This window comes from Lepisma saccharinum, chromosome 22, assembly GCF_977018435.1.
Source record: "Lepisma saccharinum chromosome 22, izLepSacc3.1, whole genome shotgun sequence".
NCBI lineage: Eukaryota > Metazoa > Arthropoda > Insecta > Zygentoma > Lepismatidae > Lepisma > Lepisma saccharinum.
In genome coordinates, this window is record NC_139250.1 from 29,599,608 (window position 1) to 29,625,196 (window position 25,589).

The 25,589-nt window shown below is 36.2% G+C and overlaps 1 protein-coding gene across 2 annotated transcripts in view; it reads right to left on the reverse strand.

Annotated features, from left to right (window-relative positions):
* LOC146004721 (uncharacterized) overlaps window positions 1–25,063 on the reverse strand; it is a 68,019-nt gene extending 42,956 nt beyond the window's left edge. The window contains exons 1-6 of one of the 2 annotated variants that reach the window (XM_083143676.1): window positions 24,908–25,063; window positions 24,685–24,814; window positions 8,109–8,358; window positions 5,977–6,139; window positions 2,503–2,674; window positions 210–445 (exon numbers count right to left, since the gene is read on the reverse strand). In XM_083143676.1, the coding sequence (XP_082999802.1) occupies window positions 210–445; window positions 2,503–2,674; window positions 5,977–6,139; window positions 8,109–8,317 (780 nt within the window). In that variant the 5' untranslated portion in view covers window positions 8,318–8,358; window positions 24,685–24,814; window positions 24,908–25,063. The remainder of the gene's footprint in view (window positions 1–209; window positions 446–2,502; window positions 2,675–5,976; window positions 6,140–8,108; window positions 8,359–24,684; window positions 24,815–24,907) is intronic. The other variant, XM_083143675.1, reaches the window with a different exon arrangement.
* Between the last annotated feature and the right edge of the window lie 526 nt (window positions 25,064–25,589).

A 25,589-nucleotide genomic window follows, 5' to 3' on the forward strand; every position in this document is an offset into this window, starting at 1 on the left:
CCAGAAAATATGCAAAATTCCCTGACTATTCCCCGACTTTTCCCTGACCAACCAAATTCCCTGACTTTTCTCGGTTTTCCAGTTGTGTAGCAACCTTGGTCATCTATGTGTGGCAAACTAGCTTTCCACTCTAAGTAATACACACTTACGTAATATCCACATACAAAAATGAACTAAGAATAACACAAGTTTTTAGCAAAAAAACGTACCTTTTTAATTGGTGAGCGATGGAAGTTAGTCTTATCAGGTTTTATTGAGTTTTCCTTATGTCTAATATCAATATCAGGAAATACTATTGGCTTTTGTACAATATTAACTGGACTATTATTAAATTTACATGTCGATGTATTCTGGTTTTCATCCACACCAGCTTTCAGCGTCAGGTCCAAGGGCGAGTAAAACTCTGGGTATGGTCCACACGCACCTGATTGTGATCCATTAGGTACTGGGGAAAAGATTACATTAGTTTACGAAAATCATTACATTTTTACACATTTCATGATATATATTTTCTCTAACCTTTAGCAGCCTGATGGTCGAAATTTCGACCGCCACATGTATACCCTTTAATGCCAGATGGTCGATATTTTGACCAGCACAATTAACGTGCCATTTCTTGAAGACTATACACTATATTTCAGTTCCAACTTTTTTGATCTTTAGTAAACATATGAAGGTATGATATACTCGAATTACAAAACAATATATCCATTGTTAGTACTATTAACAAGCAAAGTTGGAAAAAGTCCTTTGCTTGGCTTCTTTAGCACAATATTATTATGGGATAGAGTTCTAAAATTTGCTATACCTTCAAAACTACTGCATCTTTTTGAAAAAAAATAAATTCAACAAGCAAAACTAAGTAAAAAGCAACATTTTAAGCAATGTCTGACAATTAAGGATTCTGGGGGGATACGGGGGAAATTTGCCCCAACCACGTGTTAGCACAGGCAGCAATTGACGTGCCATTTCTTTAAAACTATACACTACATTTCTGTTCTGTCTGTTTTGTTCATTAGTTTACACCTAAAGGTATTATATACTTGAATTACAAAACAATACATTCATTGTTACTATTATTAACAAGAGCAGTTCAAAAAACCATGTGTTTCCCTTTTGTTACTATGGGATAAATTTAAGATAAAAGGCTTTAACTCCTCAACCACTGAATCTTTTTAACCAATTTAAATTCTAAATGTAAGAATGAGTAAAAAACAGCATTTTAAGTAACATCTGACAATTAAGGGTCCAGGGGGCAAGGGGGGGCAAGGGGGGCCAAAGGCCCAAACTTTGAATCTGTGATTTCCTTCCATGGAACGATCAGGAATGAACAAATTGAATTTGGATGAGAGTTTCGTATGTGTAAAAGAATATTCATTGGTGATTTACCACATACTGCAAACACTCCCAACATGTTTTAAAACCCCTCAGTGATTTATTTAAGCACACATGCAAACCACTCCTCAAATTACACACCTTTTTCTTTTCAAATAGCATTATTTATGGTCCAAAATTTACCAGTCAACTCTTCTAGAAACATTACCACACCCCTGGAATTAATCATCTGAATAAGTAAATGCTCCTTCCTACAATGCATAGATACAAGGGTTGTTCAGTGGGAAACCAGAAAAGTTGTTCTAAAATCGTGGATATGACAGATATGATTGTGTGCTGGGTATGCGGAGGCTTGAGCTACCAACAGATGGCGTTGGCATGCCAGCAGCATGCATGGAAACTTGGGAAACAGTTCAACAAGATGGCAGTGCTCTTGCAACAATGCATTTTAGCAAAGGCGTGAAACCAATAGAGATTCATTGTCAGATGAGAATTCAGTGCGGTGACTGGCGCAGAAGTCATACAGAAGTGTACTAATAGAATAAAAATTGGAAAAACTGTGTGTGGAGGATTCTCTTTGCCTGGGTTCAGAATTCACAGAAGACAAAACTGCAGCCGTGGAGAACTTGATACGGGAAAAGCAGCACGTCACAGTCAAGGAGGTGTCATCATTATTTGACTTGATGTTGAATCAGCCCATTATATCATTGAAGACAAGTTAAAGTTCCGAAAAGTGTGTGTGTGTCTCCTCCACGACAATGCGAGGTCACATACTGCTAGAGCAACAGTGTCAACTAATGAGGAGCTGCGGTTTGAGTACATTCCACACCCTCCATACTCATCCAGATTTTGTTTTCGATCCATTGAAGGATGCACTGAATTCAAGGAAGTTCCAGAACAAGGATGAGCTTCAGTCGGCGGTGCATGAATGGCTGCACACCCATTCGGAATTATTCTTTTCCTGCTTCTTAGGCACTTGAGTAAGTATATTGAACTTGAAGGGGACTGTGTTGAACAACAGTAATACAAATATTTAAGTGTTTTAAATTAATACTCTGTACAGTACATAAATAAAAATTTCCGGTTTTCCATTGAAAGTACCTTGTATATTCAGAATTTCCATTATTACTGTGATAAATTATACTTTAAAAGTTATAACGAATGTACCTTGAGGTTTGTGAGTATCCTTAGGAATGTTAAATTCAGAATTTTTCTTCACAGTCTCTCTTGGAGTAGGTGAGAAGCGGCACACAGGATTAGGACAATTTCTTATCACCTGAATGATAAATTCTTCCTCCATACCAAATTGATCCTTTCCAATGGTGTACGACTCTGTAACCTATAAACACACATTTATCCACTGTTACGAACACCTGGAACAATTACAGGAAAGTATATTCTACATTAAATTACTTATTTCTTCAATATTGGTATTCTGAAAAAGAAAAATACACTAACCCGATGCATTAAACTGACAATTAAAAGTTTTTTAAGAAAATATTTCAACAGGTGGAGCTTCTTAAAGGTGAAAGCATGGTTGAATGTCTCTCACATTCTTCATGTCATAAACGATCAAAGTTAGGATTGTATAACTCCTCAAGAACATGTTATATCTACAATCAAGCAGTGGTTTCCTGTGAAGCGTTTACACATCTCTAATGCCAGATCAAATTTTGGGGAATTCTCTTTCTGAAGGGTAGATTCACAGCTTACTAGTGGCACGTAATACATTTTATGGAGCTTTCAGACAGAAGTGATAAGTAACATGACCAAAAACTCCACACACACACACACACACACACACTGGAATAGGCATCTCTAGTATATAAAAAACCATCATTGTGCATGTGAAACCAACACAGACTGAAGTTGTATGATACATTATTGATAAAACCACCCAGTCCAAGTGACATGCAAGTGAAGTGACATGTGTAGCTTTTCGTGTTACTCCAGTACGTAAGGTTGCATTTATTTCTGAGGTTCGTTTACAGTGACAAGTCTCACTTGTTACATTGGTCTGAATGCTTTTTTTTTTTAATGAACTACTGAACAATTTCCAACATGATTTTTACATGATTGTAAGTACATAATAATGCCATATCTTAGAATTTTTCTATTTCCTTGGGTTCAATCTGGGGAATGCTAAAGGAGAGTTTTGTGTAAAATTAACTCCTCTTTCTAACTGTATTTGTTGAAAAGGAGATGTCAAAATTTCACTTCCTAGAAATTAATTCAAAGCCCCAAAATGAAATGATTTTCATCACATACAGGGTGTTTCCATGAACTTGAACCGAACTGTCATGGTGGATGGAAACTGACCCAAGTACCAATGTGAGATAAGGAATCCCAGTCCGGGAAAGTGTCATTAAAAAGTTGAGTCAAAACTACTTGGGCCTGCCTGTGTCAGTGATATAAGACAACTGAAAGATGTGGCTTGTAGATTTAATACGGACATTACTACAGTGTCTCGTAGCACTGTACGATGAAAACTTTACATTAGGTGTTGAAAATGGAAGTCCCAGTGTCAATACAAGCATTACAGCATCGCAAGAAACTCTGTCGCATCCACTCTAACATCCCTGGATTTGCTCTGATGATATCACAGGCAGCAAGGATTCTTGCCAGTAGGAGATGCAAGGGTGTCCCTCAGCTCAGCACACCCAATCATCAGCCGTTACTGCCAGACAATGCACCCTTAAGTTGTCTTATTCCACTGTTAGGATGCCCTAACTGGTTTTGGCTTATGACTTATTAATGACGTGCTTCAGGACAGGGGTTCCCTATTTCACATTGGTATTTGGGTCAGTCTCCTTCCACCCTGCCAGTTTGATTCAAGGTCACATGGAAACACCCTGTACATCATCATATACAGTGGAACCCTGATTTTATGTTCCCAGATTTTACATTTTCCTGCATTACATATTTAATCGTCAAGGTCCCAATAGAACAAAATGTTAAAAATTTTCCCACTACGATTTTTCACATTGGTCCCCTGAAAAACTTAAAATCGAGATTCCGCTGGACTGGATATATGATAGCCTGTAACTTAATGGAAAATTCTATGTGTAACTTATATATCCTAGTTTTGGACAGTCAATGTCAAATTATGAAGTTCCTTTTACAAGACAAAGCCTATTATAATCACTTAGTTACACATATTAATTAACAAGCACATAAACAATTCTTTATGAAACATTACGTATCGGATTGGTAGAATATTGGTTATCAGTAGCTCCACACAATTATGGTGAATGAAAGATCAAGATTTCGGTACAAAAACTAGGCACATTTCGAGATAAAAAGCAATATATAAAATTACATTAAAAATTATATTAAAATTCCCTTCAAATAGTACATGTATGTAGTTATGAGAGTATTAAGTTTATTCCTGTGTAAAGGAGTCAATATTTCCTTCTCAGATATATATTAGAACAGAATTAATCGATTTTTCCATGATTTGCAAAACTCATAGTTTAATCCAGACTTCAGAAAGTGTTGTATCTGTAAATGAACTCTAAATTTTGTGCTAAGAGCTTATTGTGCATTTTGCAGTTCATTTTGCATCATTTTGTGACAAAATATGGAAGAAGAATGTGCCTCATGTATTACAAAAATATGAAAAATGAACATTGTTGTGTGTTATTTCATATTTTGTGTTTCAATCAAAAACGAAATATGCATGCCTCTATTTATCAGTAGGAATATGAAGGGCTCGGGTGTAAAACATTGTAAGTGACACTTTGGTCATTTTTGAGTTACAAAGTAAAAGTGTGCCATCCTTCAATTTTTGAGTGAAATTGCCATGTCATACAATTTGGATTGGACACAGTGAAGCCTTCTGAAATTAGTAAACACAGCACGAAAACAATTTATCTGCAGTATAGCTTCTAATAACGTATTCTTAATCAACCCAGAAATGACCAAAATGTTACTTACCATGATTTATACCAGAGGCCTTCATATATTTTAAATCAGTGCATTATCAGTTTTTGGCAAATATTTCACTCACGAAAGTAGAGTTACAGGATTAACCAAGAACTGAACACATTCTATACCAATACTAAACCACTAGGCAATGAAACCAACCTCTGGCCCCTCTGCAGTTAGACCTGTATAAATTTATAATGTCAATTTCACATAACTTTTCACTAAGTTTTCATATGCCCTCAGGTAGATCATTCAGTGAAGTTAAACTATTTCTCTTGTAGTGTACGGTTATTACAAGCATAAAAACACAGTTTTTCATTGTGACGTTTCAGGAGAACACACGCTCCCTTCATCAGACATTTATTATTAGTTTGATTAAAGATACAGTTATAACAATACTTAATTTTTTTAAAACAAATTTTAAAAAAAATTGACAACATCCATTGTATAACTGATTCATTTTTGTTTAAGAAGAAATTTAACCATTGTTATAACTGTATCTTTAATCAAACTAAAAATAAATGTCTGATGAAGAGAGCGTGTGTTCTCCTGAAACGTCACAACAAATTGTGTTTTAATGCTTGTAATAACCGTAGACTACAAGAGAAAAAATTCTACAATGCGTACATACAAGAAAAACAAGTCAAACTAAACTGTGAAAAAGGTATTTCTTCAAAAGTAACTTAGAAAAATATTCAAACCATATAAACTTACAGCTTGCAAAGTGCTTGCTAATCCAAGATGCTGGCCGTTAGGTCCACCAATGTGCTTCAACATTACAGCACTGCCAAAGTGTTCATAGGGAATTATGATCTTTCCGTTTGCCTTGAGGACAAGTCTGCCTTGGCCATCCAAAGCCATTCTTGAAGCAATCATCCTACACAAGAAAAAGGAGATCATTAGACTATTTCACATGCAAGCAACTTTCACCGGTTGTCAATAGTTCAAAGGGTCCAAGGGATTTGTAATTTTGTTACAAGGCAAAATCTCTCATGCATTTTTTGTTTCACCTTTCATAATTTCTTATGGTCTGTGAGGAGCTCCTGAATTAATCGAGCCAAAGGTTGTGAATTTTAGCAATCAATCACCACATATGATGAAACACAGCTGCACCATTTCACCACAGACCAAAAACAGCAAGATGGAGTGGCAATGTAAGGGTTACCTGCCACAAAAATGAAAAGCAAAGCCATATGCCAGGAAGACCTTGGGAACTGTCTTCTGCAGCATGAAAGTTGTTATTCATGTGGATTTTTTGGAGAAGAGGGGTCAAAATTAATACAAACTATTACTGCATATTGATGAAGGGTGCTGCACAAACTGCAACTTTCAAGAAAATACCTCGGATGTCTGGAAATGTCATTCTTCTCCGGACAATGCTCAGCCCCACCAATCAATTTGACAGCAATAACTCAAGCTGGCACATGCTGGAAACTCTTGCTCCATGCTCCTTACAGTCCAGACTTAGCTCTCAAGTGACTATATTTTGATTGGGAAAGAACATCTCAGAAGGATGAAATTCAAGACAGATGCACTGAAGAAAGATGTTCTGCAATGGTCACAACAGCAACTCAATTTTTTCTATGCCACAATGATGGCAGTGGTGCCTGGATACAAAAGGAGAAGACTGACATAGTTTGGTACTTGTAAAACTTACCATTTCCTCTGTAGAAATAAGTCTCAATCAACTTTGAACAAGTTTTGTATGCCTAAATGAGAAGTAACATGCATCACCCCATAACTAGACATAAGCAATTTACTAATATTTATTCATGAAACTTACTTGTACAGGTTCTATTAATTTGCCACCATCAGCTTGCAAACTCATTGCTTCACTGTTGGGCTGGCTTCCGGTTCCTGTCGTTTCCCTGCATGCTGCTAGGAGTGCTAGTGTAGCCAAATGTGATGTACCCGACTGCTGTCAATGTTCAGATCAAGTGGAAAGTGCATAATTGCATGTGTCTCTTTGATTTTGGTGTCGATCAGCATGTGTGATGTATGCCTAACTTTTTTGATGTTGAACTTGAGGGTCTTTGCAAGTCTGGTAGTTGGTTGGGCTGTTCGACTAACACCAAAATCAGATAGATGCATGCAATTATGTACTTTCCACATGCTCTGAACATCGACAGCAGTCAGGCTACACTAGCACTCCTAGCAGCATGCATGGAAACTACAGGAACCAGAAGCCAGCCCAGCAATGAGTTCCCAAGCTGATGGCGGCAGAGGCCACCAAAATTAATAGATTGATTGATTTACTTAATTTTACTTCGCTTTTTGTGCCACTTTTGGATAAATTTGCGAAGACGGGGATGAGTGATGATATGATGAAATTGATGAGTGGACACTCGCAAACATCCATACCCAGGCTGGGATTCGAATCCGGGACCCCTGGCATCGTAGCATGATGTGCTTACCACTCCGCCAATATTAATAGAACCTCTAGAAGTAAGTTTCACTCTTAGTAACTTGCTTACATCTAATTATTATCAACCGGATCCTCTATTGCCCAAACATATTGAGCAGTTTACACTTGACAATAACCCACAATCACAAAAGTTTTTAAATCAGGGAGATTTGCATTGCCTGTTGGTGATACACAACACACAAATAAGTGCCAGTATAGCATATTATTGTGTAGTCAGAAACAAAAACAGATTTAGTTTTAGAACATGTAAAAAGGTAAGAATGTAAAAAAGGTGAAGTTAGGTAAATACAAGAAAGAAGTTGTCCTCTCACGATGTTTACTCTTCCGTCCATCTGTTGTCCAAGTAAACATCATTATAGCATAGCTAGACATGCAAGATGCAGTCAAACAAGAACGAACGCATGGCCACAGCTATACTTACCCAAGTTGAGAAACAATAGGCAAACCAGCAAACTCCTTGAATTCTGGGAAACATTGGATAGCTTCGAAAGATGAATTCCATGCTTTATTTTGTATGTACAACTGAAGCAACATGTACAATTTCTCTGATATATACCCAGCACCTGTTATAATGCATGTCATAGTCTCTTGTAAGTTCGCCATGGCCTTACTATAAGCCTTCATATCCATTTCAAAACATCCTCGTCCACACTAGGTGATAGCCTTAGAACCTACAAAGAAAAAAAGTACAAAAAGAGATTTCAGGAAAGTGAAAGAGAAGACCCAACACAGACAGCGATATTTCAAGAAATATTGAAAATAGTACTTGCAAGTTCCCAGGACTATTTACATTGCATACAGTATGAATATTTTCAAGATGGATAGGATACATGACAATGAAAAATACTTCTTATACACATTTGATTAGAAATGCTAAATTACAGTGTATGAGAATGTGCGCAGCATAAAGAGATAAGTGATTGTAAGAGGGGTGGATGGAAGTTAACTAACAAAAAAACTTACCAACTTTAGTATGGGTGTCTATTGTTGTTTCTTTCAAGTTCACGATTTTGCTTTAGGTCCACTTAATACACAGATAGGTTAATCGGAACTGAACCTACAGCTTAGAGTGGGATCTGAACCACTATATGCCTCCACCAGGTATCAAATGACGTCGGGGAGGCCTTCTGACCAATTTGATTGCAGACTATTAATACAATATAGGGCTGTGCTGATATCAGTATCAACAATAACAGTAGCATTGCATTGGAAAGTATCAGATGGACTTACTTTATCATGTAAGTTATGCAAAATTCGAAGTTTCCATTGATTTTGCATCAATATCATGTGAACAACAGGTGCTCAAGGGAGTATGACGCGCAACATATGACCTCTGGAAGTAAGGTCAACTAGCCTCTACTCCAACTCTACTCTCATGTACACGCCGTGAGCCCTGTTAAGTCGAGTAACCCATTCTGAGTTTGTTTTAACCAATCTGTTTGGAGGGATGGGTCGACAAACAAATGAGAGCTACTTGAGGGTAACTTGAGGTTAGGTCTGTCAATATGATGAAAGATGGTAGGAGTACTTCCATCAAGGAATGGTGGCAGAAGAACCATGTCACGTATGGTCAACGGCAGCATCCACGTGCGTAGTTACATTGCACACTGCGAAAGGGTAGAAGGAACTTTTTAGCCGAGGTGAAGGCAATTCTCCTAGGGGCAGGACACCCGACAGAAAAAGACCCCGTCCTTCAGTCAGAGGTTGAGTGTACAGCTAACAACCCTACCTTGGGAAAAAGCATTGTTCAGAAACCCCAAAAGGCAAAGCCAAGGATCATCCGGACCTGTAGTGCCAGATAAGAAGAATTATGTGAACAACATCATTTCAATATTGTGAGGTAATTTTTAAATGCTTTAAATGAAATATATCTTCTATTGGCTCAGGCCATTTTAAAAGTGAACCCAGAATTTCATTTTCTTAAAATTATAATCTGGCATCCAATATCCTCATAGCCAGTCATGACACATCTGTATTCAACATAAAGCTAATGAAATAAAAATGTTTGGGTGTGGCAGCACTTAGGCTATTTGCTCCCATTACCCTATATGGCACCCAGCCCCTTACCTAACTAAAATCTGAGGCTGTAAAGGGGCACTCAGAACACAGCCCTAAAGAGAATTATAATGGCTGTAGGTCCAGGTGCTAAAGCCTTGTTGGCCTGTACTACATTTCATTTACCGGAGTGTACTACATGGAAGTGAGACTGACTCTTGGGTGCCCTCTCAGGACAACCCTTACATACCCAATTTAGAAACGTTAAAAAGATCAATTACTTACGAATGTGAGTACGAAATGTCGATCAAAACAACGTTTCAGAGGTCACGACTTCCTCCTTCTTTAGGTTAATATGTATTCCTAGACACCTGACATGGTGTCACATTAAAAAAGTGTTACTTTAGGATACAGGTAAAAGGTTTTGGTAAAAAAAAAACACGTATGGAAAAAAAAACCTCATTGTAGCAATAACCTCCACACTAATAAAACTCGAATCTAAAACCGCGAGTTTTCTATTCTAAAAACACTTGAAAGAAACACCCTAAGCGGCTGTTAGAAGCCACCTGGCCAGTGATTGGGAGAAGCGATCTACATTTCTTAATTAGCTGTGAGTAATATGCACATCACAATATGTTATACCCAATTTATGCATTGCAAACAAAGGTAATGCGGTACCATAACATGGTGAACTGCACAGTAGGAAGCAGAGAAAAAACAAGACCCTCAAATTGAATATTTTAATTTTATCACTATTTATAAAAAAAAAAACAATGCTCAAGAAACGTTTTCATAACTAGGCTACTTTGTCCGTGCAATCACAGTTAGGCTATTACCAGATTATGAAAATAATAAAGAATGTCTCAATTTAATTGAAACATCTGCCATTTCACTGGGAAATCATATTTATTACCCTAATGCAATAACAACAAAAAAAACACTGCAGTCCCAAACACAAAAAATTACTTTCCTGGCCATTCTTTTACAATAAAAATGAACAAATTACAGACCCAGATGAAAAAAACAACTTTTAATGCCCATTTTCTACAGTGTAGTGAAACTAAGGTCTGCAGAAATGTTGGAGCATGAAAATATGGGAGATTCATAATAGAAAAGGTTACTGATGGCAACAAATAGGCCAAAAGTAGGCTGTTTGACCATGTAGAAATTACTTACTGAGTGCGATAAAATTTGCACCATGACCTATGATTCGGTACACACAGATGTACTTTGTAAAAATTAGATTGAAATATGCAGGACTGGAACCTGGGTCTTACGCATACCTTGCCATTTCTCTACCAACTGTTCAGTGCTTGTAATGGATTAGGATAATAGGTGCACTGTCTTTGTTATATTAGAACTGTTTTTTTTTAATTGCTTCAGCAAACAGTGTCTTATAGTATGGATTCATAATATATATTGAATAAAACAATATATAAGTATCCCATCTTGTTATTGTTTTTATCTTTTGTTATTTTGTGTTACTACTTTATGTTGTTTCAGTGTAAAATGGCCTAATAAGACTGTATCTGAAACTCTGAGTAAATAAATAAATAGCTAAATAAATAATGTAACATTTTCACGGTTCCAAATTTATCCAAAAATTGATTTTTTTTAAAAAAATCATTAAAAATTCAAGAAGCAAAATGGCATGCTCCCCTTTTCAGGATATGTAGTACCCTTAGATATACAACTCCTGCAATATTTTTAGAATTTTTGAGATTGGTGTTCTTGAGATAAACATTTTTTTTAAAAAAAGATTGTTTATTTTTTAATAACTGCTGTTCCAATGTTGGTTTTGGAGATGTTATTTATTTATAATATGTCGAAACACAAATACTTCAAAACAAAAAAAGATTCATCCATTTATCTCTATTTGTTGAGAAGATATTGCAATTTTTTTAAAAAATTGACAGATCCAAAATTGCTGCCGCACGGTCAACTTTGAACAGCTATATCTCGAGTGAAAATTTTAGAAAAATACATATTTCTCAGATTCTCTCACAGTTTGACATATTAAAATTTCATGAAAATCAGAGACAATGATTCACACCTTTCTGCCTGTCTCGATATGCATACGGCCTTACACAATATATCAAGTTTATTGCTATGTGCAAGTGTCATGTCAAGTAAATTGCCCATGCCAGCCTAGCGAATGCACAGTGAGAGTGTGTGAGAGTTGTTACGAGTGTAGCTTACATTTTACTTGTGAATATACTGGAATCATTTCATCCAATATAGTGTACTATGCATACATCAAGCAGTCAATACTGCTGCCAAGTCTGCTGATTCAGACAGCAATGTTGTGGTCAACCTTATGTCAGGCAGAGACCGGTACAATGTGATTCGCTGCTAATTTCTTGTCACGTGGATAAGGTAATTCTCACTATCATGCCCACCATTGTTGCATGGCATTCCTCGTACTGTCCATCCTGTCGAGAAGAAGTCATTTTAACTCTACTTCAAATCAGACATTGTCTGCAAGGGCTGAACTGTCCGTTCTGAGAAGCCTATAACACTGTCTTAAGTATTTGGCACATCTTTCTAGAATGTGCTTGATTTTAATCTCCTCAGACACAGTTTTAACCTTCTCAATGATTTATCATGCATGTTGGGAGACAATGACAGTGTTAACTAATGTTTTTACCCTTTTGAGAAGAGTGTGCCTCTTCCACTGTCTATCCTTACCTTTTCAATGTGTCATGTACCGGGTGGCCAGAATTAAAGTTACCCAACTCAGAGCCCTCTGTAGCCTATTTGAGGCATCGTAGAACTCTGAATTTGGCGATTCCACTATGCAGACCATGGGGAAGAGACTGGCGATAAAAAATAGTTCAAATTTCCACCACCAGGTTGAAATGTGGCGCTGTACTTCCATGATGGGTTGTAATAATGGCGTAAGTTCGCGCACTAGTCACAGAATATCGGGAACAAGAGGCTCTATCTGCCACTGCAACAGCCACTTTGGTGATAACTTCAACAATCGGCCGACGGCCCCTTCCTCCTGAACACCCAGATCTCCAGTCTCTTCAAATTTCATCATCATCTTTCTTAACCCATGAGTCGTCATGGGCCCCTTTCGAAGTCCTTTCGCATGACGATAACCTCGCAGTACAGCTGCACTATTACTGATAAAACAACTTCACCAGCAATGCACATTCTTTATTATTTAATGGCATGGTGACAGTGGCGTGCCCAGGATTTTCAAAAGGGAGGGGTTATGTATACTTTTTCTTGGTAGTCAGCCCTAATTTTTGTCATATTTTCCAACCTTTGATGTTCTTTTTTTAGGAATACTGCACGAAAGGGGAGGTTATAACCCCCCCCCCCCCCTTGGGCATGCCACTGCATGGTGATCCCTTCCGAACTTTTGTTCAGCACTCACGTTATGTGATTTAGCGGAGTTATTAATTAGAAAGACAATTTGATAGTGGCTGGAAGTTGCGAGAAAATAATCTCTTGTTTATTGCAAGATTGTAAGATAAAAGGCAAATCCATAACCAATTGGAGCGGTTTACGTCATTATTACAACCCATCATGAAAGAGATTTATATAAAGGTGTAAATGAATTTAGAAAGGGGTGGCAACCTAAAGTAAACTTGATAAAAGATAAAGACGGTGATTTTCTAGCTGACCCAAGTGATATTCTAAATAGATGGAAGAACTACTTTAATGACCTTTTAAATGTCCATGTAGGAGATAAATCAGAAGTGAATGAAGTACACACAGCAGAACCTTTAGTTCCAGAACCCAACTTGACTGAAGTTAAAGATGCTATTAAAAGGCTAAAGAATAACAAAGCACCTGGCATTGATTTAATACCAGCTGAGTTAATTAAATATGGTGGAAATTCATTAATGTATCAAATTCATAAATTAATCTGTTTAATATGGAATAAAGAAGAAATCCCTCAACAGTGGAAAGAATCCATAATTGTTCCTGTGTTTAAAAAAGGTGATAAAATGAACTGCAATAATTACCGTGGAATTTCTCTACTCTCAACAACATATAAAATATTATCTAACATTCTTTTAACAAGACTAACCCCATATGCTAATGAAATTATAGGTGATTATCAATGTGGATTTAAACGTAACAGATCAACTACAGATCAAATTTTTCACATCAGACAGACACTTGAAAAAAAGTGGGAATATAATCAAAATGTCCATCAGCTATTCATTGATTTCAAAAAAGCATATGATTCAGTCAAAAGAGATAAACTATATAATATATTAGTTGAGTTTGGAATACCTAAGAAGCTTGTTAGTATGATAAAAGTATGCACCAGTGAAACAGAAAGTAAAATTCGTGTGGGTATTAATATGTCTGACAAATTTACAATTCATGATGGGTTAAAACAAGGAGATGCATTATCTCCATTGCTCTTTAATTTTGCCTTAGAATATGCTGTTAGGAAGGTAAAAGAAACTAAAGAAGGACTAAAATTAAATGGTGTGACTCAGTTGTTAGCATATGCAGATGATGTAGACTTACTGGGGGATGATGTGAATACAATTAAGAATAATGCTAAAATATTTTTCAAAACTGCTAAAGAGATAGGTTTGGAAGTTAACAAAGAGAAAACTAAATATATGCTTACAGGCCGAAACCAAGTGTTAGGTAATAATCAAAATCTAATTATTGATAACAACTCGTTTGAACCAGTTTCCAAATTCAAATACTTAGGAGTAATATTAACAAATGAAAATTATATTAAAGAGGAAATAAAAAGTAGGCTTAATTCAGGAAATGCATGTTACTTCTCTCTTCATAAACTTTTGTCTTCTCGTTTAATATCTAAGAAACTGAAAGTTAAAATATACAAAACAGTAATTTTGCCTGTATTATTATATGCATGTGAAACTTGGTCCCTTACATTGAAAGAGGAACATAAATTGAGAGTATTTGAAAATAAGATCCTTAGGAAAATATTTGGACCTAAAAGGGATGAGGACTTAATATTACTCCTAAGTATTTTAAACATAAAGATATCCATAAATATACCTGGTCTTCTCCAGATGGTAAAACTCATAATCAGATAGATCATATTCTCATTGATAAGAGAAGGCATACTAGTATAATTGACGTTCGTACACATAGAGGTGCTGACTGTGCCAGTGACCATTATTTAGTAATTGCTAAATTAAGAGAAAGACTCTCAGTGATAAATCATAAGCAACAAAATCTAAAAGTTCTAAAATTTGATACAGGAAAGTTTACTGATGAAAGAATTAAGAAAGATTACCAAATTAAACTGTCAAATAGATTTGATGTTTTGCAGGATTTAAATGATGATGAAAATATCAATGAAACAGACGTAAATAAGAATTGGGAGCACATACGTAATGCAATAGAGTCAGCAGCTAAAGAAAGTATAGGATACCATAAACCGAGAAAAAGTAAGCCATGGTTTGATAATGAATGTCATAATCTAATAGAAATAAGAAATCAGGCTAGACTTAGGTGGTTAAATAACTCTGATGATACAAATCTAAACAATTATAATAGAATAAAGCGAGAAGTTAACCGCACATTTAGAAGTAAAAAAAGAGATTACTTGAAAAGCAAAATTAACGAAATTGAAACAAACAGCAAAAATAAAAATATCAGAGATTTATATAAAGGTGTAAATGAGTTTAGAAAGGGGTGGCAACCTAAAGTAAACTTGATAAAAGATAAAGACGGTGATTTTCTAGCTGACCCAAGCGATATTCTAAATAGATGGAAGAACTACTTTAATGACCTTTTAAATGTCCATGTAGGAGATAAATCAGAAGTGAATGAAGTACACACAGCAGAACCTTTAGTTCCAGAACCTAACTTGACTGAAGTTAAAGATGCTATTAAAAGGCTAAAGAATAACAAAGCACCTGGCATTGATTTAATACCAGCTGAGTTAATTAAATATGGTGGAAATTCATTAATATTTCAAATTCATAAATTAATTTGTTTAATATGGAATAAAGAAGAAATCCCTCAACAGTGGAAAGAATCCATAATTGTTCCTGTGTTTAAAAAAGGTGATAAAATGAACTGCAATAATTACCGTGGAATTTCTCTACTCTCAACAACATATAAGATATTATCTAACATTCTTTTAACAAGACTAACCCCATATGCTAATGAAATTATAGGTGATTATCAATGTGGATTTAAACGTAACAGATCAACTACAGATCAAATTTTTCACATCAGACAGACACTTGAAAAAAAGTGGGAATATAATCAAAATGTCCATCAGCTATTCATTGATTTCAAAAAAGCATATGATTCGGTCAAAAGAGATAAATTATATAATATATTAGTAGAGTTTGGAATACCTAAGAAGCTTGTTAGTATGATAAAAATATGCACCAGTGAAACAGAAAGTAAAATTCGTGTGGGTATTAATATGTCTGACAAATTTACAATTCATGATGGGTTAAAACAAGGAGATGCATTATCTCCATTGCTCTTTAATTTTGCCTTAGAATATGCTGTTAGGAAGGTAAACGAAACTAAAGAGGGACTAAAATTAAATGGTGTGACTCAGTTGTTAGCATATGCAGATGATGTAGACTTACTGGGGGATGATGTGAATACAATTAAGAATAATGCTAAAATATTTTTCAAAACTGCTAAAGAGATAGGTTTGGAAGTTAACAAAGAGAAAACTAAATATATGCTTACAGGCCGAAACCAAGTGTTAGGTAATAATCAAAATCTAATTATTGATAACAACTCGTTTGAACCAGTTTCCAAATTCAAATACTTAGGAGTAATATTAACAAATGAAAATTATATTAAAGAGGAAATAAAAAGTAGGCTTAATTCAGGAAATGCATGTTACTTCTCTCTTCATAAACTTTTGTCTTCTCGTTTAATATCTAAGAATCTAAAAGTTAAAATATACAAAACCGTAATTTTGCCTGTAGTATTATATGGGTGTGAAACTTGGTCCCTTACATTGAAAGAGGAACATAAATTGAGAGTATTTGAAAATAGGATCCTTAGGAAAATATTTGGACCTAAAAGGGATGAGGAGACAGGTGAGTGGAGAAGGTTACATAATTTAGAACTACATAATTTGTATTCATGTCCAGACATTATTAGAATAATTAAATCAAGAAGACTGAGGTGGGCAGGCCATGTGGCACGAATGGGAGAGGAAAGAGGAGTTTTCAGGATTCTTGTTGGGAAACCTGATGGTAAGAGACCAGTAGGAAGGCCAAGACGAAGATGGAGGGACAACGTCGAGATGGACCTAAGGGAAATCGGTAGGGATGGAAAAGAGTATATAGATCTTGCTCAAGATAGGGACAGATGGAAGGCCTGTGTTGCTGCAGCCATGAACCTTCGGGTTTAAGAAGGCTAGAGAGTGAGTTAGTTAGTTAGTTAGTTAGGGATGAGGAGACAGGTGAGTGGAGAAGGTTACATAATTTAGAACTACATAATTTGTATTCATGTCCAGATATTATTAGAATAATTAAATCAAGAAGACTTAGGTGGGCAGGCCATGTGGCACGAATGGGAGAGGAATGAGGAGTTTACAGGATTCTTGTTGGGAAACCTGATGGTAAGAGACCTGTAGGAAGGCCAAGACGAAGATGGAGGGACAACGTTGAGATGGACCTAAGGGAAATCGGTAGGGATGGAAAAGAGTATATAGAACTTGCTCAAAATAGGGAAACATGGAAGGCCTGTGTTGCTGCAGCCATGAACCTTCGGGTTTAAGAAGGCTAGAGAGTTAGTTAGTTAGTTAGTCATCATGAAAGTACAGCACCACATTTCAACATGGTGGCAGAAAATTGAACTACTTTTTTTTTTTATTATTATTGCCATCCTCTTCCCCACAGTCTGCATAGTGGATTCACCAAATTTCAGAGTTCTACAATGCCTCAAACAGGCTACACAGGGCTCTGAGTTGGGTAACTTTAATTCTGGCTAGTCAGGTATGTCCTCTGCAGGTTCCTTTACAAGCTTTCTCAAAGGGCTTTTACACATTTTTTTTTAAACTCTCAGGTAAGAATTTTAGATAAGGGGATATTCCCCCAACCAGGTTGCTACGATTTTTTTTAATATGAAATTCCCTGGCATTTACAGGTTTTCCAGTTCAAAAATGAAATTTTTCCACAAATGTTTATCATCATGATTTTGCTTTTGAACCTTGTGTTGTTCAATTAAATATATAATCTGTTAATTATTATCAATATTCACTTTCACATTTTCTTTTTTAGCAAATTACATTCTACACACACAAGAACACATGAAAATTCCAAGAGTAAAATGTAAAATTACAATCGGCATCAAATGTATTGGTTACTACAATCACGTGCATCTAGCCTTCAGGCTAAGGCAACAGAGGTACATTATTTCACCATAATAGATCTCCACAATATAAAAACAACGAAAAAAGTTCATGAACCATACACAATCTTTAATTTTCTGCCACATTTATAGTGTCGTAAAAAATGCTGCTTTTTTGCTTATATTTATAAGTACACAGCATCTGAAGAAATTTTTGTTCCATATAGGAATTCTATAGGAAATGCCAACAAGACTAAGATTCATAAAATAATAGACGATAACCTCATCTTTACCAACGTTTCCAGTAATTATGATCGTATTGTCGATGTACTTTAGTTATCAATCAGATATCTGGACTGCAAGTTTTCCTTTAGTATTCTTTCTAATATCTAGTATTATAGAAGTGAAAATTTATTACAAAAATTCGAAGGAACCATAATTTTGCACAAGACTGAGAATCATAAGAACGAAAGAAACAAGTTTCTAAACTGAATCTTTTTTTTGGGAGTGGCATCACAAGAACCGAATCCAGAAGTGGAAGTGAACTGCTTGTTCTTTTGCAACTTTTTCTCTTGTGGATTCCAAAATGCACGTAAATTCCAGACGATCTACAGAATTCCCTGATTTTTCCCTGACAAGCCAATTCCCGGACATTTCCCTGTTTTTCCAGACACGTAGCATTGAAGGGTGCAAAATGGCCATATGTGCTGATGCACCCAAAAATTTTAACTAATTTATTTTAAGAGTTCAATACATGTTTCACTGTAGTAGATAATTTTTTTTATGCACAAAACTATGCACCCAGAAACTTTGGACCAGCAAAAAGGGAAACTTGCAATGTGCTGCTCCAGCAATTCGTTCCATAAATACTATCACTTTTTGTGTACATAATTTCTCTTAAGGGATTATTTAAGATTTATTTACTAATTAAAGAAATTATAAAAGCACTGCAATCTATTTATGCAAATTGCAGTTATCTGCATGACACAGAAGCTGATTTGTGTCGATTAATTGATTGATTGATTGATTTAATTTATTTTACTTCGCGTTTTGTGCCTCTAGGCTAATTTGCGAAGATGGGGATGAGTGATGAATTGATGAAATTGATGAATGGACATTCACAAACAACCAAGCCCGACCGGGATTCGAACCCGGGACCCTTGGCGTCGCAGCGCGATGTGCTAACCACTCGGCCACAGGGTCGGGCATTTTGTGTCGATTAATTATCATTTGGTTTCTACCTAGTGATTTGAATTATCTTCCAGTACCAGCAAAATACAGCATAAAATTCTGAAATTTGGGCATAAATTACACACAAATGCACACTAGTGCAAGCTCTGAAATTGATGTTTAAAGAGTAAGCTTCTTCAAGTGAATTCCCGAGGCATTTTAATATTCCTCGATTATTTTCTTAAAAGATTCTCCCTCAGTAAAAGTAATACTTCAAAGGTCTCTCATGTAGATTAATTTTCCTGAAACTGAGAGATTACAAAACTGACTACAATAATCTCAGCATATGAAGATAGCAAAGATTGGAAATCAGACAGTGGGTACACAAATCTCACTGTGCTGTCTTAACTTAATCCAAATGGCCCCTTCTCCATGAAGAAAAGGCCATTGATAGTTTGTCCTAGAAGAACTGAATTTCCAACTTTATTTCTAACTTTGTACTTCTTTTGTAAGAATAGTATGTATAACGAGTGCATTGTGTATTTTTAATGCTTGTGTTTTCAGTAGTGTTGCAAAAAACTGACTTTTTTGTATGGATGGTTTTTTTTCTCGATTAAAAACTGGCTTTTATATATATACAATACCTAAAACCTGGTCATGCAATAAAATACAAAGAGAATTTCACGTTAGCAACAGAATGGCAAGAAAAGTGAAAGCACTGGTTAAAGAAAAGGGTATTTAGTAGTGATGGGTTCAAGCCGTTCATTTGTGCGAGTTGACTAATGAGCGCTCGCTCACTGAGAAGAGTCGTTCAAATGAGTCGTTCAAAAGAGTCGCCAAGCTTCTTTTTCTCGAAACACATGCCTGAAGAGGGGGAAGGGGGTAGGAGGTGTTGAAGCAGATGATTGTATTTAAGTAAACGAACACAACGTACGTCCTTCAAGATTAATAAATTGTATTGCATTTTTGTGCATGTGTGTGTGCGTGTAGCCGACTAGATGGCCAAGATTCTGAAGTAATCGACATTTGATCTTGCCACAGAAGTTCCCGGGTTCTAGTCCCGGTCTGGGCAAGGATATTCTTTACGAGTGTCCCTTCATCTATATCATCACGCATCATCCTCATCGTCGCGATTACTTAAAATTTGAAGAAAAGCGGCATAAAGTAAGAAAAATACAAATATGATTCTGTATGTGTGTGGATATACATATGTGTAAAGAGTAAACACACACACACAAACAAAATTTATTGCACATACTTGTTGTGAGAACAACAATCATTGGTGGCTTGTTGTAGTCTTGGACAAGAATGAGGCTGCAAATACGGTGGAGTTGAGTTTCTGCATCCTGCTGGTCCTTCTCCATCATTGAATTTCAAAAGCGACTATGTGTATAAACTACAAGTGCCTGTCTCTCAGACCCTCACCTTTGTGGAACCCAGATGTCCGACTGGCCGTAGTTACTACTTTTCAAAGGAAGAAATGGATGCAGCAACCATGGCTCTTGAAAATTACCATACAGTAAATTAAAGTTGTTGCCATGAAAGAAGGAAAGGTGTGATAATTATGTTTTCCTTGTAGTGTGTAATGAACTTATAGATTTAACTGCAATATTCCCGAGTCATATGGTCTTACCTAGTGTAGCCTATAATATTTGTGTAAACATGTCAAAAGCTATGATCCCATTGCGACCCCATAACAAAACTTCTTAGACTTGATGTTGAAATATGTATGTTTCTATGTGCATTTTTTAAAAATTTTCAAAATATAGGTTTTTGAAAAATTAGATTTTCAAAAAAAGTCTGAATGACCTTGTACTTTAAAAAAAATTGAAAAGTCATGTGATATATATCTAATTAAAGCTCATAGCAAAAGCAACAATTTGGTTCTTATCACAACATTCTACGTCAATTCTAGCTTGACTTATGAGTCTTTTTGTGATTGCATGTGTGCGGCAAATTGTGCTATTTTTCATACTTTAGAGGGCTCTAACTAAAAAAGTACAACAGATAAAAATCTGAAATTTTGCAGTTTCTCCTACCTTAGGGTAGTACTTCATGACAATTGAGTATGAATATACTTAGAGATGGTCAGGTGTTTTTCATTGGTTCACTTGACATGGAATGACCCACATATGTGTAGAGAATGGTCACTGATCTCATTGTACATTTTAAAGATACAGAAATTATCAATTTGTAAGGAATTATCTCATAAAATGTAAGTTTTGCAAGTAATCAGCCATTGTGTGGAGTATTCCTTTCATCTGGGGAATGCTACATGCACATGCAGGAGATGAAAAAATATGCTGAAATAAATGCAAGCAAAGAGTAAAGCTGTAAGCATGTAGCACTGTGATTTAGTGACTTCAACATGCTAACAGCACCAAATATGACCCACCTAACATATTCACTTGAGCACATAAGAACGAAATGGAAAACTTAAGTGTAGCACAGGATGTGATCTGAATACTGTTGAATGCATGTTCATAGATACACAACATTCAATTCATGTACACTCCTGTTCACAAAGTGGCACACTTTATAGGGTTGAATAGTTGAACAATGTGCCACTCTATCTCAACAGTGGTGTACAAAATATGTATGTATCATAATAGTAGGCTATTGGAATTACACCATGGGAACTTGGTCCTAGAGAATCCATAGGCCTGTGCCACGGAAGAATTTCATTAATAATTTCAAGATTAGTACCTAAGAGTATGAGGTTCTACAGACAACTTTACACACACGGACGTCATATTTCTGTATAAATATGGGTATCAGTTGTATAAGCCGGAGACACATTAAACTCGTTTATTTTCAAATAAAAATCATTGCTACTTACCTCATATGCATAGCAGAACATTTTTCAAGCTGGGGATCACTTGTTTTCCATGAAAAAAGCGTTATTTTTAACATTATAATCATTTATTGGTCGTTGCTAATTCGGCGGGCAAATTTTGACTCACGTTGTCTATCGTCAGCTGATATGCAGTATCGTCAGCTGATGTGCAGTGTTTCCAAACTTATGAACCGATTAATGCCGCACAAATTATTCACAAAAGGTTTTTAAGCGAAAATTGAGGCTAGACTCTACTTTACGTCCTTATCTGCATGATGATTGCTTCTTTGCGTTCGCGGTGCGGCACCCAGCATCTCTTCGGGTAAGTACCTTTTTCTTTTTACACTTTCTGTTCACGATAGCCCCACTATTCATTCACGGGGTCGAGGTATGCCTACGAGGTTAGGTTAGGCCTGTTAGGTTCCATTAGCACTCATTTCACCCCTAAATATGTGCTTCATCATCTAAAAAATTCCTCAGTACGTTCAATTGCGCATATCCGGACGACATCGGTTTTTCTCAATTTACTCCTTCAGGAAATTTTTGCTCGCTTTGGAATTTACGTTGTTGAATTCCTTATAAAATAAGCTTTCCAACGATATATGACACGTATTCCTTAGGAAAACGACATAAACTAGAGTGTTACCTTAAATTGGAAAAAAAAAAACGCTCACACGTCATCTTGTGAAACTACCGCGTGGTTGCTACACTGACAGGGGGTTACATAATCGAACGAACGGAACATTTGATTCACGTAGTCGACGGTAATGGTGGTACGAGATATCGTACAATGGAGATGCATGAATGACGAAAAATACCTTACTTACAGGCCAAATAAGTTAAACGAAAAAACAATTTCCCCAGCTTCAGAAAGTCCTCAAGAACGCACTTCTGTAAGTACTTTCTCGTCTTTTCTCCTGTAAATTTGAAGAAATCCGTCTCCGACTTATACAACTGTTACCTAAATATGTAACAAATTCTTTCCAGCCATAATGGAAAAAGCCTTTGCTAAAGCAGAAGTGACCTTGTACATGAGTGAAAAATAAGTATCGCCATTTACTAGATTTTTTGCAAATCAAAGAACAATCTCTTTAAGTTTGCGGTAACTGTTCGATCTCCACCGAACAGATTTCTTCATTTTTACAGAAGAAACTACTTACGGAAATGAGTTTCTGTAGCATTCTGAAAGTTCGTGGAGGTATTTTCTTCCATTATGGAATCTATTCGACCTGGAATTCATGTATTTTTGAAGAAAAATATATCTCCGACGCACAATGACCGTTGCTTGTATTTGCTTCCTCTACGTCAACAGGATGTTCCGTACGTTTCATGACGTAACACCCTCTCAGTGTTTCCAACCACACCGTTGTTTTGCAAGAAGTGAAGGTGATTTATTTTTAAAGGTGTATCGCATTGGTTTACGAACTAAATTTTAAGTATGCTTGCCTAACCTAACCAAACCTAACCTTGCTGGAAATGGTTTTTGGGGCTATCCGTCAATGGGGTAAGAGTCTAGTTTACGTCCTTTTCGTAAGGAATACGTGTCATATATCGTTGGAAAGGTTATTTTATAAGGAATTCAACAAAGTAAATCCCAAGGCGAGGAAAAATTTCCTGGAGGAGAAAATCGAGAAAAACCGATGTTGTCCGGATATGCGTGATTGAACGTACTGAGGACATTTTTCAATGATTAAGCACATATTTAGGGGTGAAATGAGTGCTAATGGAACCTAACCTAACCTTGTAGGCATACCTCGTTCCCGTGAATGGTTAGTGACAGAAAGTGTAAAAATAAAAACTTACTTACTCTACGAATGCCAGAGCGCCGGCTGTCTGCTAGCGCGGTTTTGTCAACGGGCAAGAAGGAGTGTGCAACAAAGACATAAACGGGTAAGAAGGAGTGGGCAAGAAGGACGTAAACTAGACTCTAGCCGTCAATGGTTTTTGGGGCTATCCGTCAATGGTTTGTGGGGCTATTCAGGTATTTCGGTTACGAAGGTTGGAAACACTGCATACCCACATGATCCACGATGCGACTCAAGCTGTGCCCGCCATATTGTGTGTTACGGAAGCCAAAAAAGAGAGAACAATAAATACTGTTAATGTGAAAAATTGAAATTATTTTCGTGAAAAAAGCAAAATGCCACCTTAAAGAATCTTTCGCAATGTAGAATAGGTAAGTACGAATGTTAAAAATGACAAAATAAACGAGTGAGAGGTGTTCGGTGGAGATCGAAGTGGTATGAAGCTTGTTTTTGGTGGTAACTAAGCGATATATTTTTTGTATGCCAGAATTTTTGTTTCCACTCCCAAGTGACAACATACATTCCATCATTATTGGGCATTATCTTTTCTTCGTAAGGTTTTTCGTCTTTAGTAACTTTACGAATACACATCTCAGCTAACGTTTTCAAAACAATCCAATATTCACAAACTAAAAACCAGTTATAATAACAACACACAACTTATGTCGTACAGCAGTGGGTGGAAGATAAGTCTTTGTACATCACAGAATATGTAATTGAACTATATATTGTGAAATTACATTGTCCTGATAATAAATACCTGTTGATTATGTAATTGTGTGTTTCATATATAACTACTTAATTCCAAAACAAGTTCTACAAAACAAAACTTTCCGCTCACTTCACAACCTACGCTTACGAATGATGGTAGACTGAACCATTATTCACAAAACAAAGCTTACCTTACTCTTGTTCTTCATAAAAGCTAGCTTAGTAAATATAGTGTATCAAAAAACACTTTAGGCTGTTCTCGTAGTAGCATGTGCAAGTAGAAAAAATGCTTCAAAGCCAGGATACACTATTGATTCTTCTCTAAAAAAGAAGTATATTTTTTAAGAACAAGGAACAGAATGACGATTAAGTATGTCTGTACGAGAATATCTTACACAAGGATAAAATACGTACCCTACTCTAGTTCTCTTATTCTCGTAGAACTCTCAAATATGCCTGAACTTTGGATAAGAGCTTCAGCACAAGCTAAGGATACACAAAACAATTGTTTTTATTTTGCATATCCCACGATTACGTACAAATATGACCAATCCCACAATGCTCTTCCGGTTGCCGACAGCGCCACGAATGAAAAACTTCTGGAATGTCAACTTTCAGCGCCATAATGCTTTATTTCTCATCCCATTCTGTTACTCTGTGTCTAGCAAATAATTCTGGTCCCTGAACAACGGGGGAAAATATATGCTGAAAAATAAATGCAATCGAACGAAGTCATTTCTATTGTTCTTTCATATTTTTTTACTAATATATCTCTTCCATGGTGAAAGGGGGTGAGGTAATGGACACCCCCTCTCCTTTTAAAATAATTTTAAAAAATTTTAAAAATCTGCATTATCGACAAACAACCTCTGCATTTGGTCGCCTTAAATGTCATCATTGTAATTGTAAGGTCAAATCGAGGCTTCCAAAGATGTGAGCGTTGCATTGCGCTCGAAACAAGCCTGCGCCATGTTTGTACGTCATCTATCTGTTCGGCTGGTCCTTTTCGTCAACTGTTTTGGTGTTCGACTAATCTAGCGTAATGAGATGGAAATTTCCCATTCACAGTTATTGTATTTGTTATTAACTTTTGTAT